This window comes from Salmo trutta, unplaced genomic scaffold (genome assembly GCF_901001165.1).
Source record: "Salmo trutta unplaced genomic scaffold, fSalTru1.1, whole genome shotgun sequence".
Taxonomy (NCBI): Eukaryota; Metazoa; Chordata; class Actinopteri; order Salmoniformes; family Salmonidae; genus Salmo; species Salmo trutta.
The window spans coordinates 1,714,269-1,731,386 of NW_021823043.1; the positions used below are offsets into that span (position 1 = coordinate 1,714,269).

General features: G+C 44.3%; 1 protein-coding gene across 1 annotated transcript; it reads left to right on the plus strand.

Annotated features, from left to right (window-relative positions):
• Positions 1-1,677: 1,677 nt before the first annotated feature.
• On the plus strand, positions 1,678-16,905 carry LOC115188390 (RAD50-interacting protein 1). The gene is made up of 13 exons (XM_029747195.1): positions 1,678-1,988; positions 2,231-2,472; positions 2,624-2,797; positions 3,133-3,273; positions 11,057-11,213; positions 12,318-12,428; positions 12,671-12,896; positions 13,228-13,365; positions 13,717-13,916; positions 14,628-14,848; positions 15,213-15,393; positions 15,690-15,808; positions 16,005-16,905. The coding sequence occupies exons 1-13, from the start codon at positions 1,758-1,760 to the stop codon at positions 16,222-16,224; spliced, it is 2,361 nt and encodes a 786-aa protein (XP_029603055.1). The 5' UTR covers positions 1,678-1,757; the 3' UTR covers positions 16,225-16,905.
• The last annotated feature ends 213 nt before the right edge of the window (positions 16,906-17,118 follow it).

The following is a 17,118-nucleotide window of genomic DNA, read 5'->3' on the forward strand; positions in this document are numbered from 1 at the left end:
GGGTCCCTGGTTTGAGGCGAGGAGAGGGACGGAAGCTATACTGTTACACAAGGATGCGTGGGTGAACATGAAATCACATAACTAGCCATTTCTAGCCATCACATAACTAGCCACAACTATGACCTCCCCACACTACGTCCAAAATGGCCCTAGTGCTCTATGGGCCCTTGTCAAAAGAAGTGCACTATATAGGGAATAGAATGCAATTTGAGACGCAGCCCCACTGTGTCCCTAGGAATCCAGAGAAGGGCCAATTGTTAAGCAATGTCAATGTCAATGCAACCCCCCTCAAAACATCTGGAGCACATTTTGTACAGAGGAAGATAGTAATGGAACAGACTCAAGCATATGATAGTAATGGAACAGACTCAAGCATATGATAGTAATGGAACAGACTCAAGCATATGATAGTAACGGAACAGACTCAAGCATATGATAGTAATGGAACAGACTCAAGCATATGATAGTAACGGAACAGACTCAAGCATATGATAGTAATGGAACAGACTCAAGCATATGATAGTAATGGAACAGACTCAAGCGTATGATAGTAACGGAACAGACTGAAGCATATGATAGTAATGGAACAGACTCAAGCATATGATAGTAACGGAACAGACTCAAGCATATGATAGTAACGGAACAGACTCAAGCATATGATAGTAACGGAACAGACTCAAGCATATGATAGTAACGGAACAGACTCAAGCATATGATAGTAATGGAACAGACTCAAGCATATGATAGTAATGGAACAGACTCAAGCATATGATAGTAATGGAACAGACTCAAGCATATGATAGTAACGGAACAGACTCAAGCATATGATAGTAATGGAACAGACTCAAGCATATGATAGTAATGGAACAGACTCAAGCATATGATAGTAATGGAACAGACTCAAGCATATGATAGTAACGGAACAGACTCAAGCATATGATAGTAACGGAACAGACTCAAGCATATGATAGTAATGGAACAGACTCAAGAATATGATAGTAACGGAACAGACTCAAGAATATGATAGTAACGGAACAGACTCTAGCATATTCCCCATTCCCAGGAAAAGGATGTACGAATGAAGGAGAAGGGATCGTACGTATTTTACAATATGTTTGAGATCAAATCACATTTTATTTGTCACATACACGTGTATAGTAGATGTTATTGCAGGTGTAGCAAAATGCTTGTGTTTCTAGCTCCAACAGTGCAGTAATATCTAACAATATACACAATCTAAAGTAAAGGAATTAAGAATATATAAATATTTGGATGAGCAATGTCAGAGCAGCATAGACTAAGATACAGTAGAATAGGACAGAATAAGATGCTGGAATAGAACTGTTCCTTTCTGGGTAACAGATTAGTTCAACAACTACATAACTGAGCACATACAGTATGTCCAGTTGTTTCCTGTGAGGTCTTGATTGTCAACATGACACTCAACTCTGAGGGCCTTGTTTTGAAAACATCCTTCCTAATTTCCTTTAGTAATCACTGAAATAACACATCTACGGTTAATCTTCTGAAACTTTCACCACTTCACTTATGATATCACTGGTCACTCCAAGCCAATGAACGGAGGAGAGAAGGAAGCATGGACTGTGTAGTAGTTGGAAATGTCCCAAGTGTTTACCCGTGAGAGGTCCCGCAGTACTAACTGTCACCACTAGAGGGTGTGTATTGCCGGTGACGGTTGTGTTTGGTGCTGTGTTTACATCTGCGTGCTGTTGACGTGGAAGAGACGCAGAAGAAAGATGGCGGCGCCCTCTGCAGAGCAGCAAAACGGACAAAGTGATGAATCTGATCTACAAAGCCCTATATCGACAAATGATGAAGACTCCGAAACAGGATCGGGGGATGGAGCACTCCCCGACTACGTTGTCGACTTGATAGAGAAAGAAATCGGAGGGGATCTGAAGTCACTGAAGAAAGTTAGCTCGCTCCTGGAGAAACTGACAGCGGAAAATAAGTTGCTGGAGGAGCAGGTAGCTAGCAAGCGCGTTGTTAACTTCATGTTGCACACTCGAAATCAGCTTTCAATGCTGTATCAATTATTGCATGAAAAATAATAGAATCGTTAATAATGCGAATTGTATTCTGCCCCTTGACAGCAGCTAGTTAATGTAAGTAATACAAACATGATCTATCCAGCTAGCTAACCTCTGCTAGCTAGTTTAAGGGCGTAAATTTCCCTTGCTGACAGGTCTTCCTCCACCCACCTTCTCAGGTTCTGACGGTGTCCAGTTCGGTGCCGCTGCGGGTGTCAGCAGCGCTGTCTGCAGCCGAGGAGTCCCGTGTGTCTCTGGAAGGTTTGCTCCAGCGGGAGAGGGTCCTGTCCAACACCCTGATACAGCACCTGCAGGGCGCCCAGCCCTGGGCAGACAGCCTGGGACGGACCCTGGAACAGCTGGACAACACAGAGAAACACATGAAATACCTGCAGTGTGTGTCACGCATTGAAGAACTCAGGTGAGCAACAGTATTATTTTCTTCTTCTTGCAGTTGGACAATATATTTGACAGTATTCAAAGATAGGAACCTGATTGGAATACACACACACAAAATGGTATCCTACTGTATGTTAAGGTGTTCTGCTAACTGTTGTTCTCTCCTCCCACAGTGACAGCATCCAGCAGTGTCTGATGACCAACAGTATATGGGAGGCAGTGGTGGCGGTGGGCAGCATGGCCAGTCTAGATGTGGGCCTAAAGCAATCTGGCTGCTCTCATCTCCAGGCCTTCCTCAGAGACACACTACACTTCTGGCACAAGATCATTAAGGACAGACTGGCTGGGTATGTATGTATGGGTCAGACAGGGCAGGCAGTTTGTTGTGTTAGCGTGCCGGGCCGGAGCAGAAGGACTGGAGATGGAGAACTCTGTGTTAGTTATTAGGATCTCTATTTAGATCAACCCTGGTCCTGGAGAGTAACCAGCCATGCAGGCCTTCGTTCCAGCCTGGCACTAACCCATCTAATTCAGTCTAAATGATTAGTTGACCAGGTGTATTTGTGTTGGACCAGTAGCTCTCCAGGACCGGGCTTGGTGATTCACAGTTATTATGATGATCCCAAGTCAAGCTGCCTCAGACCTGAATGGGATTTTGAACTCCTCCTCCTCTGTCTGGCAGTGATTTTGAGGAGTTGCTGATCCAGCTCCACTGGCCGTTCATCTCTCCTCCCACCCAGTCTCTCTCCCCCCCTGCCAATGCTCAGGAGCTCCACAGCCAGCTGGAGTTACTGGTGGCTCAGCTCCTGTCTCTACAGACCTCGTATCCTTCACCCCAATATAGTGTTATCAGTGTCGAAGACATACTCACTAGCATTATCGTCTGTTATACATACGCTGTTATAGACACTACTAGGTTATAGACAGGACTGGGTTATAGACAGGACTGGGTTATAGACAGGACTGGGTTATAGACAGGACTGGGTTATAGACAGGACTGGGTTATAGACAGGACTGGGTTATAGACACTACTGGGTTATAGACACTACTGGGTTATAGACAGGACTGGGTTATAGACAGGACTGGGTTATAGACACTACTGGGTTATAGACAGGACTGGGTTATAGACACTACTGGGTTATAGACAGGACTGGGTTATAGACAGGACTGGGTTATAGACAGGACTGGGTTATAGACACTACTGGGTTATAGACAGGACTGGGTTATAGACACTACTGGGTTATAGACACTACTGGGTTATAGACAGGACTGGGTTATAGACACTACTGGGTTATAGACACTACTGGGTTATAGACACTACTGGGTTATAGACAGGACTGGGTTATAGACAGGACTGGGTTATAGACACTACTGGGTTATAGACACTACTGGGTTATAGACAGGACTGGGTTATAGACACTACTAGGTTATAGACACTACTAGGTTATAGACACTACTGGGTTATAGACACTACTAGGTTATAGACACTACTGGGTTATAGACACTACTAGGTTATAGACACTACTAGGTTATAGACACTACTGGGTTATAGACAGGACTGGGTTATAGACACTACTAGGTTATAGACGCTACTGGGTTATAGACACTACTAGGTTATAGACACTACTAGGTTATAGATACTACTAGGTTATAGACACTACTAGGTTATAGACACTACTAGGTTATAGACACTACTAGGTTATAGACACTACTGGGTTATAGACACTACTAGGTTATAGACACTACTAGGTTATAGACACTACTGGGTTATAGACAGGACTGGGTTATAGACACTACTAGGTTATAGACGCTACTGGGTTATAGACAGGACTGGGTTATAGACACTACTGGGTTATAGACACTACTGGGTTATAGACAGGACTGGGTTATAGATACTACTAGGTTATAGACACTACTAGGTTATAGACACTACTGGGTTATAGACACTACTAGGTTATAGACACTAACTGGTTATAGACACTACTGGGTTATAGACACTACTGGGTTATAGACACTACTGGGTTATAGACACTACTGGGTTATAGACAGGACTGGGTTATAGACACTACTAGGTTATAGACACTAACTGGTTATAGACACTACTGGGTTATAGACACTACTGGGTTATAGACACTACTAGGTTATAGACACTACTAGGTTATAGACACTACTGGGTTATAGACAGGACTGGGTTATAGACACTAACTGGTTATAGACACTACTGGGTTATAGACACTACTGGGTTATAGACACTACTAGGTTATAGACACTACTAGGTTATAGACACTAACTGGTTATAGACACTACTAGGTTATAGACACTACTGGGTTATAGACACTACTGGGTTATAGACACTACTGGGTTATAGACACTACTAGGTTATAGACACTAACTGGTTATAGACACTACTAGGTTATAGACACTACTGGGTTATAGACACTACTGGGTTATAGACACTACTGGGTTATAGACACTACTGGGTTATAGACACTACTGGGTTATAGACAGGACTGGGTTATAGACACTAACTGGTTATAGACACTACTAGGTTATAGACACTACTGGGTTATAGACACTACTGGGTTATAGACACTACTGGGTTATAGACACTACTGGGTTATAGACAGGACTGGGTTATAGACACTAACTGGTTATAGACACTACTAGGTTATAGACACTACTGGGTTATAGACACTACTGGGTTATAGACAGGACTGGGTTATAGACGCTACTGGGTTATAGACACGACTGGGTTATAGACACTACTGGGTTATAGACACTACTGGGTTATAGACACTACTGGGTTATAGACACTACTGGGTTATAGACAGGACTGGGTTATAGACAGGACTGGGTTATAGACACTACTGGGTTATAGACACTACTAGGTTATAGACACTACTGGGTTATAGACACTACTAGGTTATAGACACTACTAGGTTATAGACACTACTGGGTTATAGACACTAACTGGTTATAGACACTACTGGGTTATAGACACTACTGGGTTATAGACACTACTGGGTTATAGACAGGACTGGGTTATAGACACTAACTGGTTATAGACACTACTGGGTTATAGACACTACTGGGTTATAGACACTACTAGGTTATAGACACTACTAGGTTATAGACACTAACTGGTTATAGACACTACTGGGTTATAGACACTACTGGGTTATAGACACTACTAGGTTATAGACACTACTGGGTTATAGACACTACTAGGTTATAGACACTAACTGGTTATAGACACTACTGGGTTATAGACACTACTGGGTTATAGACACTACTGGGTTATAGACACTACTGGGTTATAGACACTACTGGGTTATAGACACTACTGGGTTATAGACACTACTGGGTTATAGACACTAACTGGTTATAGACAGGACTGGGTTATAGACACTACTGGGTTATAGACACTACTGGGTTATAGACACTACTGGGTTATAGACACTACTGGGTTATAGACACTACTGGTTATAGACACTACTGGGTTATAGACACTACTAGGTTATAGACACTAACTGGTTATAGACACTACTAGGTTATAGACACTACTAGGTTATAGACACTACTGGGTTATAGACACTACTAGGTTATAGACACTAACTGGTTATAGACACTACTGGGTTATAGACACTACTGGGTTATAGACACTACTAGGTTATAGACACTACTAGGTTATAGACACTACTGGGTTATAGACACTACAAGGTTATAGACACTAACTGGTTATAGACACTACTAGGTTATAGACACTACTGGGTTATAGACACTACTAGGTTATAGACACTACTAGGTTATAGACACTAACTGGTTATAGACACTACTGGGTTATAGACACTACTAGGTTATAGACACTAACTGGTTATAGACACTACTGGGTTATAGACACTACTGGGTTATAGACACTACTGGGTTATAGACACTACTGGGTTATAGACACTACTAGGTTATAGACACTAACTGGTTATAGACACTACTGGGTTATAGACACTACTGGGTTATAGACACTACTGGGTTATAGACACTACTGGGTTATAGACACTACTAGGTTATAGACACTACTAGGTTATAGACAGGACTGGGTTATAGACACTACTGGGTTATAGACACTACTGGGTTATAGACAGGACTGGGTTATAGACACTACTAGGTTATAGACACTACTGGGTTATAGACACTACTGGGTTATAGACACTACTGGGTTATAGACAGGACTGGGTTATAGACACTACTGGGTTATAGACACTACTAGGTTATAGACACTACTAGGTTATAGACACTAATAGGTTATAGACAGGACTGGGTTATAGACAGGACTGGGTTATAGACACTACTAGGTTATAGACAGGACTGGGTTATAGACAGGACTGGGTTATAGACACTACTAGGTTATAGACACTACTGGGTTGTAGACACTACTGGGTTATAGACACTAACTGGTTATAGACACTACTAGGTTATAGACACTACTAGGTTATAGACACTACTGGGTTATAGACACTACTGGGTTATAGACACTACTAGGTTATAGACACTACTAGGTTATAGACACTACTGGGTTATAGACACTACTGGGTTATAGACACTACTAGGTTATAGACACTACTAGGTTATAGACACTACTAGGTTATAGACACTACTGGGTTATAGACACTACTAGGTTATAGACACTACTAGGTTATAGACACTACTGGGTTATAGACACTACTGGGTTATAGACACTACTGGGTTATAGACAGGACTGGGTTATAGACGCTACTGGGTTATAGACACTACTGGGTTATAGACACTACTAGGTTATAGACGCTACAGGGTTATAGACAGGACTGGGTTATAGACACTACTGGGTTATAGACAGGACTGGGTTATAGACACTACTGGGTTATAGACACTACTGGGTTATAGACTACTAGGTTATAGACAGGACTGGGTTATAGACACTACTGGGTTATAGACACTACTGGGTTATAGACACTACTGGGTTATAGACACTACTAGGTTATAGACACTACTGGGTTATAGACACTACTAGGTTATAGACACTACTAGGTTATAGACACTACTGGGTTATAGACACTACTGGGTTATAGACACTACTGGGTTATAGACGCTACTGGGTTATAGACACTACTGGGTTATAGACACTACTAGGTTATAGACACTACTAGGTTATAGACACTACTAGGTTATAGACGCTACTGGGTTATAGACAGGACTGGGTTATAGACACTACTGGGTTATAGACACTACTGGGTTATAGACACTACTGGGTTATAGACACTACTGGGTTATAGACACTACTAGGTTATAGACACTAACTGGTTATAGACAGGACTGGGTAATAGACACTACTAGGTTATAGACACTACTAGGTTATAGACGCTACTGGGTTATAGACGCTACTGGGTTATAGACACTACTGGGTTATAGACAGGACTGGGTTATAGACACTACTGGGTTATAGACACTACTAGGTTATAGACAGGACTGGGTTATAGACAGGACTGGGTTATAGACACTACTGGGTTATAGACACTACTGGGTTATAGACACTACTAGGTTATAGACAGGACTGGGTTATAGACACTACTGGGTTATAGACACTACTGGGTTATAGACACTACTGGGTTATAGACAGGACTGGGTTATAGACAGGACTGGGTTATAGACAGGACTGGGTTATAGACACTACTGGGTTATAGACACTACTAGGTTATAGACGCTACTGGGTTATAGACACTACTAGGTTATAGACACTACTAGGTTATAGACACTACTGGGTTATAGACGCTACTGGGTTATAGACAGGACTGGGTTATAGACAGGACTGGGTTATAGACAGGACTGGGTTATAGACACTACTGGGTTATAGACAGGACTGGGTTATAGACACTACTAGGTTATAGACACTACTAGGTTATAGATACTACTAGGTTATAGACACTACTAGGTTATAGACACTACTAGGTTATAGACACTACTAGGTTATAGACACTACTAGGTTATAGACACTACTAGGTTATAGACACTACTGGGTTATAGACGCTACTAGGTTATAGACAGGACTGGGTTATAGACACTACTAGGTTATAGACACTACTGGGTTATAGACACTACTGGGTTATAGACACTACTAGGTTATAGACACTACTAGGTTATAGACACTACTGGGTTATAGACAGGACTGGGTTATAGACAGGACTGGGTTATAGACAGGACTGGGTTATAGACACTACTAGGTTATAGACAGGACTGGGTTATAGACAGGACTGGGTTATAGACAGGACTGGGTTATAGACACTACTAGGTTATAGACAGGACTGGGTTATAGACACTACTGGGTTATAGACACTACTGGGTTATAGACACTACTGGGTTATAGACACTACTGGGTTATAGACAGGACTGGGTTATAGACACTACTGGGTTATAGACACTACTGGGTTATAGACACTACTGGGTTATAGACAGGACTGGGTTGTAGACAGGACTGGGTTATAGACACTACTAGGTTATAGACAGGACTGGGTTATAGACACTACTGGGTTATAGACACTACTAGGTTATAGACGCTACTGGGTTATAGACACTACTGGGTTATAGACACTACTGGGTTATAGACAGGACTGGGTTATAGACACTACTAGGTTATAGACAGGACTGGGTTATAGACAGTACTGGGTTATAGACACTACTGGGTTATAGACACTACTGGGTTATAGACACTACTGGGTTATAGACACTACTAGGTTATAGACGCTACTGGGTTATAGACAGGACTGGGTTATAGACACTACTGGGTTATAGACAGGACTGGGTTATAGACAGGACTGGGTTATAGACACTACTAGGTTATAGACACTACTAGGTTATAGACACTACTGGGTTATAGACACTACTGGGTTATAGACACTACTGGGTTATAGACACTACTAGGTTATAGACACTACTGGGTTATAGACACTACTGGGTTATAGACACTACTGGGTTATAGACACTACTGGGTTATAGACACTACTGGGTTATAGACACTACTGGGTTATAGACACTACTAGGTTATAGACACTACTGGGTTATAGACACTACTGGGTTATAGACACTACTAGGTTATAGACAGGACTGGGTTATAGACACTAACTGGTTATAGACACTACTGGGTTATAGACAGGACTGGGTTATAGACAGGACTGGGTTATAGACACTACTGGGTTATAGACACTACTGGGTTATAGACACTACTGGGTTATAGACACTACTAGGTTATAGACACTACTAGGTTATAGACACTACTGGGTTATAGACACTACTAGGTTATAGACACTAACTGGTTATAGACACTAACTGGTTATAGACACTACTGGGTTATAGACACTACTGGGTTATAGACACTACTGGGTTATAGACACTACTAGGTTATAGACACTAACTGGTTATAGACACTAACTGGTTATAGACACTAACTGGTTATAGACACTACTGGGTTATAGACACTACTGGGTTATAGACAGGACTGGGTTATAGACAGGACTGGGTTATAGACAGGACTGGGTTATAGACAGGACTGGGTTATAGACAGGACTGGGTTATAGACAGGACTGGGTTATAGACACTACTAGGTTATAGACACTACTGGGTTATAGACAGGACTGGGTTATAGACACTACTGGGTTATAGACACTACTGGGTTATAGACACTACTGGGTTATAGACACTACTAGGTTATAGACAGGACTGGGTTGTAGACAGGACTAGGTTATAGACAGGACTGGGTTATAGACACTACTAGGTTATACACACTAACTGGTTATAGACAGTACTGGGTTGTAGACAGGTTATAGACACTACTGGGTTATAGACACTACTGGGTTATAGACAGGACTGGGTTATAGACACTACTAGGTTATAGACACTACTGGGTTATAGACACTACTGGGTTATAGACAGGACTGGGTTATAGACACTACTGGGTTATACACACTAACTGGTTATAGACAGGACTGGGTTGTAGACACTACTAGGTTATACACACTAACTGGTTATAGACACTACTGGGTTATAGACAGGACTGGGTTATAGACACTACTGGGTTATAGACAGGACTGGGTTATAGACACTACTAGGTTATAGACACTACTGGGTTATAGACACTACTGGGTTATAGACAGGACTGGGTTGTAGACAGGACTAGGTTATAGACAGGACTGGGTTATAGACACTACTAGGTTATACACACTAACTGGTTATAGACAGTACTGGGTTGTAGACAGGACTGGGTCGTAGACAGGACTGGGTCGTAGACAGGACTGGGTTGTAGACAGGACTGGGTTATAGACAGGACTGGGTTGTAGACAGGACTGGGTTATAGACAGGACTGGGTTGTAGACAGGACTGGGTTGTAGACAGGACTGGGTTATAGACACAGTGCATTATATACACTCTGCACACTTCTTCATACACTAGCTTCATACTTCATACATTCCCAGTCACAGACATACTGTCCCCCACACACTTCCTAAGATATTGATGTTATCATTTTACATTGAGACATTGTACTGAGATGAATACCTGGCCAGATTCTTTAACCTGTTTCTCAGTGATGATCTCATATCAGAGAAGCCACCCTCTGTGTCCCGTGTAGGGTTGCCCCCGACGACACCCCTGTCTCTTCCTGTCCAGATCATGTTGCTTCCTCTGAGCAAGAGGTTTCGATACCACTTCACTGGAAACCGTCAGACCAACTCACTCAACAAGGTTAGAGCAACACACACACACACACACACACACACACACACACACACACACACACACACACACACACACACACACACACACACACACACACACACATAGCATGTCTCAAACACACACACAATCTAGAAAAAAGAAACGCACACCTATAAAGGCGAGGTGCTGGCTAGCGGAGTAGAACACTAGAAAATAAAGGAAAGCCGCACACTAAGAGCTCAGATGCAGAAATGTAATAACCAACGTTTCATCAGGGTATCATCACAAACACTGGGAGATGAGTCATTTATATAGTGTCAAGAGACACACAGGTGTTTGTAATCATGGCCAAGTGTGGCCTAATATCATTGGTTAACTCAAATATAAAAAAAAAATATGGCATACAAAAAGACAAACACACACACACACATAGCATGTCTCAAACACACACACACACACACACACATAGCCTGTCTCAAACACACACACACACACACACACACACATAGCATGTCTCAAACACACACACACACACACACACATAGCCTGTCTCAAACACACACACACACACACACACACACATAGCATGTCTCAAACACACACACACATAGCATGTCTTAAACACACACACACACACACACACACACACATAGCATGTCTCAAACACACACACACACACACACATAGCATGTCTCAAACACACACACATAGCATGTCTCAAACACACACACACACACACACACACACACACACACACATAGCATGTCTCAAACACACAGACACACAGAGCATGTCTCAAACACACACACACACACAGAGCATGTCTCACACACACACACACACACAGAGCATGTCTCACACACACACACACACACACACACACAGAGCATGTCTCACACACACACACACACACACACACACACAGAGCATGTCTCACACACACACACACACACACACACACAGAGCATGTCTCACACACACACACACACATAGCATGTCTCAAACACACACACACACACACACACATAGCATGTCTCAAACACACACACACACACACACAGAGCATGTCTGAAACACACACAGACAGAGAGACTGTGAGAATAATAATAACGTCCATCTGTCTCCATGCAGCCTGAGTGGTTCCTGACCCAGGTCCTGATGTGGATGGCTAACAGCTCCAACTTCATGGAGGAGAAGATCCAGCCCATTCTGGACAGAAATGGAGCGAACGTCAATGCCAAGGTTAGAGGATCAGCCGCTAAATGATCATCTACAATCCTGACTTCATGTGCCATTGAAGTATTTGTTCACCCCCAAGATTCAAAGCTGAAAGTCAAGCTGAGTCCATTGCAGTCATCTGTCAATCGTAGCAGCTCTTGATGTCCACAGTCATATGAGAGGATATAAGCATATATATATGAATATAATAAAATCTAATGGTTATAGCTATTGAAGTATCATGTCATCCCTCCTGTCCCCACCAGGTGGAGCTGTGTCGCGGTCTACTCACCCTGGCCCAAGAGAAGCTAGTGTCGGATGCTCCACGGCTGCTCTACGACGACGCTCTCTTCTGCCACCTGGTGGATGAGATCCTGCAGTTCGAGAGGGAGCTGCGCACCACCCACTCCTACCCCAGCACCCTGCCCGGAGCGCTGCATGTCCTGCTGGACGAGGTCGTGCTGCAGAAGTGGCTCACTGTGGAGAGGAAGAGTGAGTGAGAGAGAGAGAGGCAGCAGTAGAGCATCTCTCATCGTTCCCTACTCTTTCCCCTTGGCCCTAACCCTCCAATTTCTGCAGATCTGAAGGGGCTGGATAGGTATAAGCAGTGTACTGGCAGAGCTTCCGCCATATCGCTTCGACCTTACAGATCTGCAAACATTGAAGGGTTTGGGTGAAGGGAAGTAGTAGGAAGCCATTTGGGACTGACTAAAGAGATTGATTTTATGTGGGATGTGACTTCTCTGTTAGACTCTGTTTATGTCAGCGTATGTGATTTAGTGAATGTGTGATGTGTGCTCATCCCAACTGTGTGTCTCTGTAGTGGCGATAGAGAAGGTGGATGCCATGCTGTCTGCTGAAGGGGCTTGGAGCTCCCAGTACAAAGACATCAGTGACATGGACGAACTCAAGGCTCCAGACTGCGCTGAGACCTTCATGACCTTACTGCTGGTCATCACTGGTAGGATTATTAACTACTTTATCAGTTTATCACTCTCTCTGTCTCTCTCTCTCTCTCTATCTGCCTCTCTCTGTCACTCTCTGTCTCTCTCTCTCTCTGTCTCTCTCTGTCTCTCTCTCGTCTGTCTCACTCTGTCTGTCTTGGTGGTTGTCACTTCTCTTCCCTCTGTTTGTCGTAGAGGGGCGACCTGCTGTTGAGGCAGCCTCTGACTTACTGCACTCTATCTCTCTCTCTTTCCCCTTCTCTCCCTCCCTCTCTCTGCTTTCCCTATCTCCCCCCTCCACCTCCCTCTATCCTCCTTCTCGCCCTGCTCCTCTCTCTCCCCCTCAATCTCTAATACTCCCCTATCAGACCGCTACCGTGCCCTCCCCTGCCCTCGTGCCCAGCTGCGTTTCCTGGCGCTACAGAGGGAGCTGGTGGACGACTTCCGTATCCGCCTCACCCAGGTGATGAAGGAGGAGTCCCGTAACCCGCTGGGCGCTAGATACTGTGCTATTCTCAACGCTGCCAACTACATCTCCACCGTGCTGGGGGACTGGGGAGACAACGTGGTACGTGGCCCCTCGGAGCCATCACACTGTTGCTATACAAAACATATTGATGCAGTAGAAGCTGAGATGGGGAGAGGTCTGTCTATAATAAAGCGATGCTCTGCCTTCTTAACAACACTATCAACAAGGCGGGTCCTACAGGCCCTACTTTTGTCGCACCTGGACTACTGTTCAGTCGTGTGGTCAGGTGCCACAAAAAAAGACTTCAGACACACACACACACACACACACACACACACACACACACACACACACACGATGACATACGCACTATACATACAGATGGATTTAGTATGTAGATATGTGGTAGTGGTGGAGTAGGGGCCTGAGGGCCCACAGTGTGTTGTGAAATCTGTGAATGTATTGTAATGTATTAAAATGGTATAAACTGCCTTAATTTTGCTGGACCCCAGGAAGAGTAGCTGCTGCTTTGGCAGCTAATGGGGATCCATAATAAATACACAAATACTTCTCCACATGCTGCCCGCCTGCCTGCCTGCCTGTCTGTCAGTCTGTCAGTCTGTCTGACTGTACATGTGTTGTCAGTTCAGAAGTAGTATGCACATCCAACAATTCTCCAGGTTAAGGGGACAGAAAAGGCCACATATAAACACCTTCACTCTGCTGTATGGTCCCTCCTTTTACTGCACTGCTCCAGAGGTCTTCTTCAAGGCTGTTCAACTTTCTTTACTCTCCTCTATTCTTCCTCAGTTCTTCCTGCAGCTGCAGCAGTCAGCTGTGGCCCTGGGGGAGGAGGAGTTGTTGGGGCCGCTGGGGGTCACTGAGTCCGGCCGTCTGGCCTCTCTGGAGGGGTCTTTGTTTGAGGGGCTCCTGGGGCTGCTGGAGAGGCTGAGAGGAGACATGCTGGGCAGGTTACTGGAGGCTGTAATGAGGGACGTACAGAAGAAGGCCCAGCCCTACTGCAGGGACAGGTCAGTGGAGACACTCTTCACTTACAGGAAGGGTTCTTTCTGTTGAATCTAGTTCCTCTCAAGATGTAGTCTTATCTTTGGAGTTTTAAACACTAGGCACCCACTGTCGCCTTGCTTTGCTTGGTGTTTAGGTCCAGGCTGACAGTAGGCTGGTGTTTAGGTCCAGGCTGACAGTAGGCTGGTGTTTAGGTCCAGGCTGACAGTAGGCCTGGACAGTAGGAATGAAATGTGATTTCTTGAAAGAATCTAGTAGAGCTCAGATCATCACCTGCAGCCACCATATACCCAATTGAACAACAAAATGTTGGAGTGAACAAAATGTTAAAAAGTAGAATGACACTAACGTGTATCCTTGTCCTCCCAGGTGGTTGTCTCTGCCGTCCCAGTGTGACCAGGCCACCATGTCCCTGTCCAGTTTAGCCTGTCCTCTGATGCAGTGTCTCAGGGACCACCTGCTCCAGCTGCAGCAGATGCTGTGTCTGCCTCTCTTCCAGATGGGCTGGCAGGACCTGGCTGAGAGGCTGGACCTCTTCCTCTACCAGAATGTGAGTCACACTGCTGGCCTGCTACAATAGGAATGAATCAGATAGTTGACTTCATGAAATATTTGAACTTTTAGTGATTTCGCAGATACTACTGTCTGGAGTGACTTAAAATAAGGTAATTAGATTGTCTCACATCATTAGACACATCTGTTCTCAAATACATTAAAACTACAATGGCTACTGACTAATTCTAATGATAAAATACAGATGTAAGAAATAGGATGAAGCAATAGAGTGTTTTTTGGGGGGTAATCACATCTCTATTAACTTCTGGACCTGCTACCTGTCTCCCTCAGGTGATTCTGTATAACCACTTCAACGAGGGGGGTGCAGCCCAGCTCCAATTCGACATGACAAGAAACCTCTTCCCTCTGTTTGGACACTACTGCAAGAGGCCTGAGAACTTCTTCAAACAGTGAGTGGGCCATTACATACAATGGCAATTCTGCTGACAATATCACCTGAAAACATTGTCCACTGTACCATAATCTTTAGAAGAGACCTACAGTTTGTTTGTGGTTCCTTAGGTTATTAAATGTCCTACACAGGGGTTGAATTCCTTGTCAAATAATTTGTAGGTTAAAAGGATTGGTCATGTCTCCCTCCCTCAGTGTGAAGGAGGCCTGCGTCATCCTGTGTCTGAATGTGGGCTCAGCTCTTCTTCTACGAGACGTCCTGAGGCAGGCTGAGGAAGACGAGGAGGAACCAGGGACCCCACAGGGTCAGCAGCCCAGCCCTGTGTCAGCCCTCAACGAGCTGGGGGTCTACCGCCTGGCCCCCTGCGACGTCCTCATCCTGCTCAACCTCAGGGCCTCCTGGCCGGGAAAGTGAGGGGAGATGGGAGGAAGAACAGTAGCCTGGTACCAGATGTGTTTTTGACAACTCCTATGGTCTTTGTGATGCCGATTGGCCATAGGAGTTGAGCAAGGAGCAAGGCAGCTCTAACAGATCTGTGACCAGGCTAGGACGGCTTCAGCTGGCAAAGAACAACCACTACCAATGAACTACACCGTATCCCAGAAACCTGGAATAGACCGCTCTCATTCCTGAATACTCCTGTCCTATCCCGTTTAATCCCAGTTTTGTTTACTTTGCCGATCCTCTGTCTACAAGCTCAGCACTTGTTCCATATCAACTCACCACTCCTGGCCTAAAGGCAGGAGAGAGACCTCGACTGGAGGCTGATGGATGTGTTTATATGAACGGACACTGCTCATGTAGATGACATTATTTGTCTATTGACTGACAGCACAGACTTCTGTCTTCTGGTGGAGGAGATCTAGTAGTACCACTACGTTACATGGTGTGGATGGGTATTTCAGGAGGTCCCCCTCTCACTTCCTGACAGGGACTGTTGTCTTTAACCAGATGAGATATAGGAGACCTTAACACTGCTGTTTTAAGCAGTCCAGTGCATTTGATAACAACAGCCCTGTCTGTCACATTACCTTATTTAATGTCATATACATTTGTAAAGAAGTGAGAAATAAAAAAACATTTAAATCCCAAAAATGTAATTTATGTCAGTAACTGCCTTTTTGACAACAAATCATGTACATTCATGCTAATGTATTTCAGAGTGAAAGATTCTGAGGAAGTCACTCCAGTGAGCCAAGTGGGTCTCAGCAGCCTGCCCAGGTGGGTCTCAGCAGCCTGCCCAGGTGGGTCTCAGCAGCCTGCCCAGGTGGGGTCTCAGCAGCCTGCCCAGGTGGGTCTCAGCAGCCT

Bases quoted from the DNA above. Each gene is read 5' to 3' on its own strand.
- LOC115188390 (XM_029747195.1), top strand. From the start codon at position 1,758: ATGGCGGCGCCCTCTGCAGAGCAGCAAAACGGACAAAGTGATGAATCT. The intron at 1,989-2,230 runs GTAGCTAGCAAG...CCACCTTCTCAG, and splicing joins ATAAGTTGCTGGAGGAGCAG to GTTCTGACGGTGTCCAGTTC. The intron at 2,798-3,132 runs GTATGTATGTAT...TCTGTCTGGCAG, and splicing joins ATTAAGGACAGACTGGCTGG to TGATTTTGAGGAGTTGCTGA.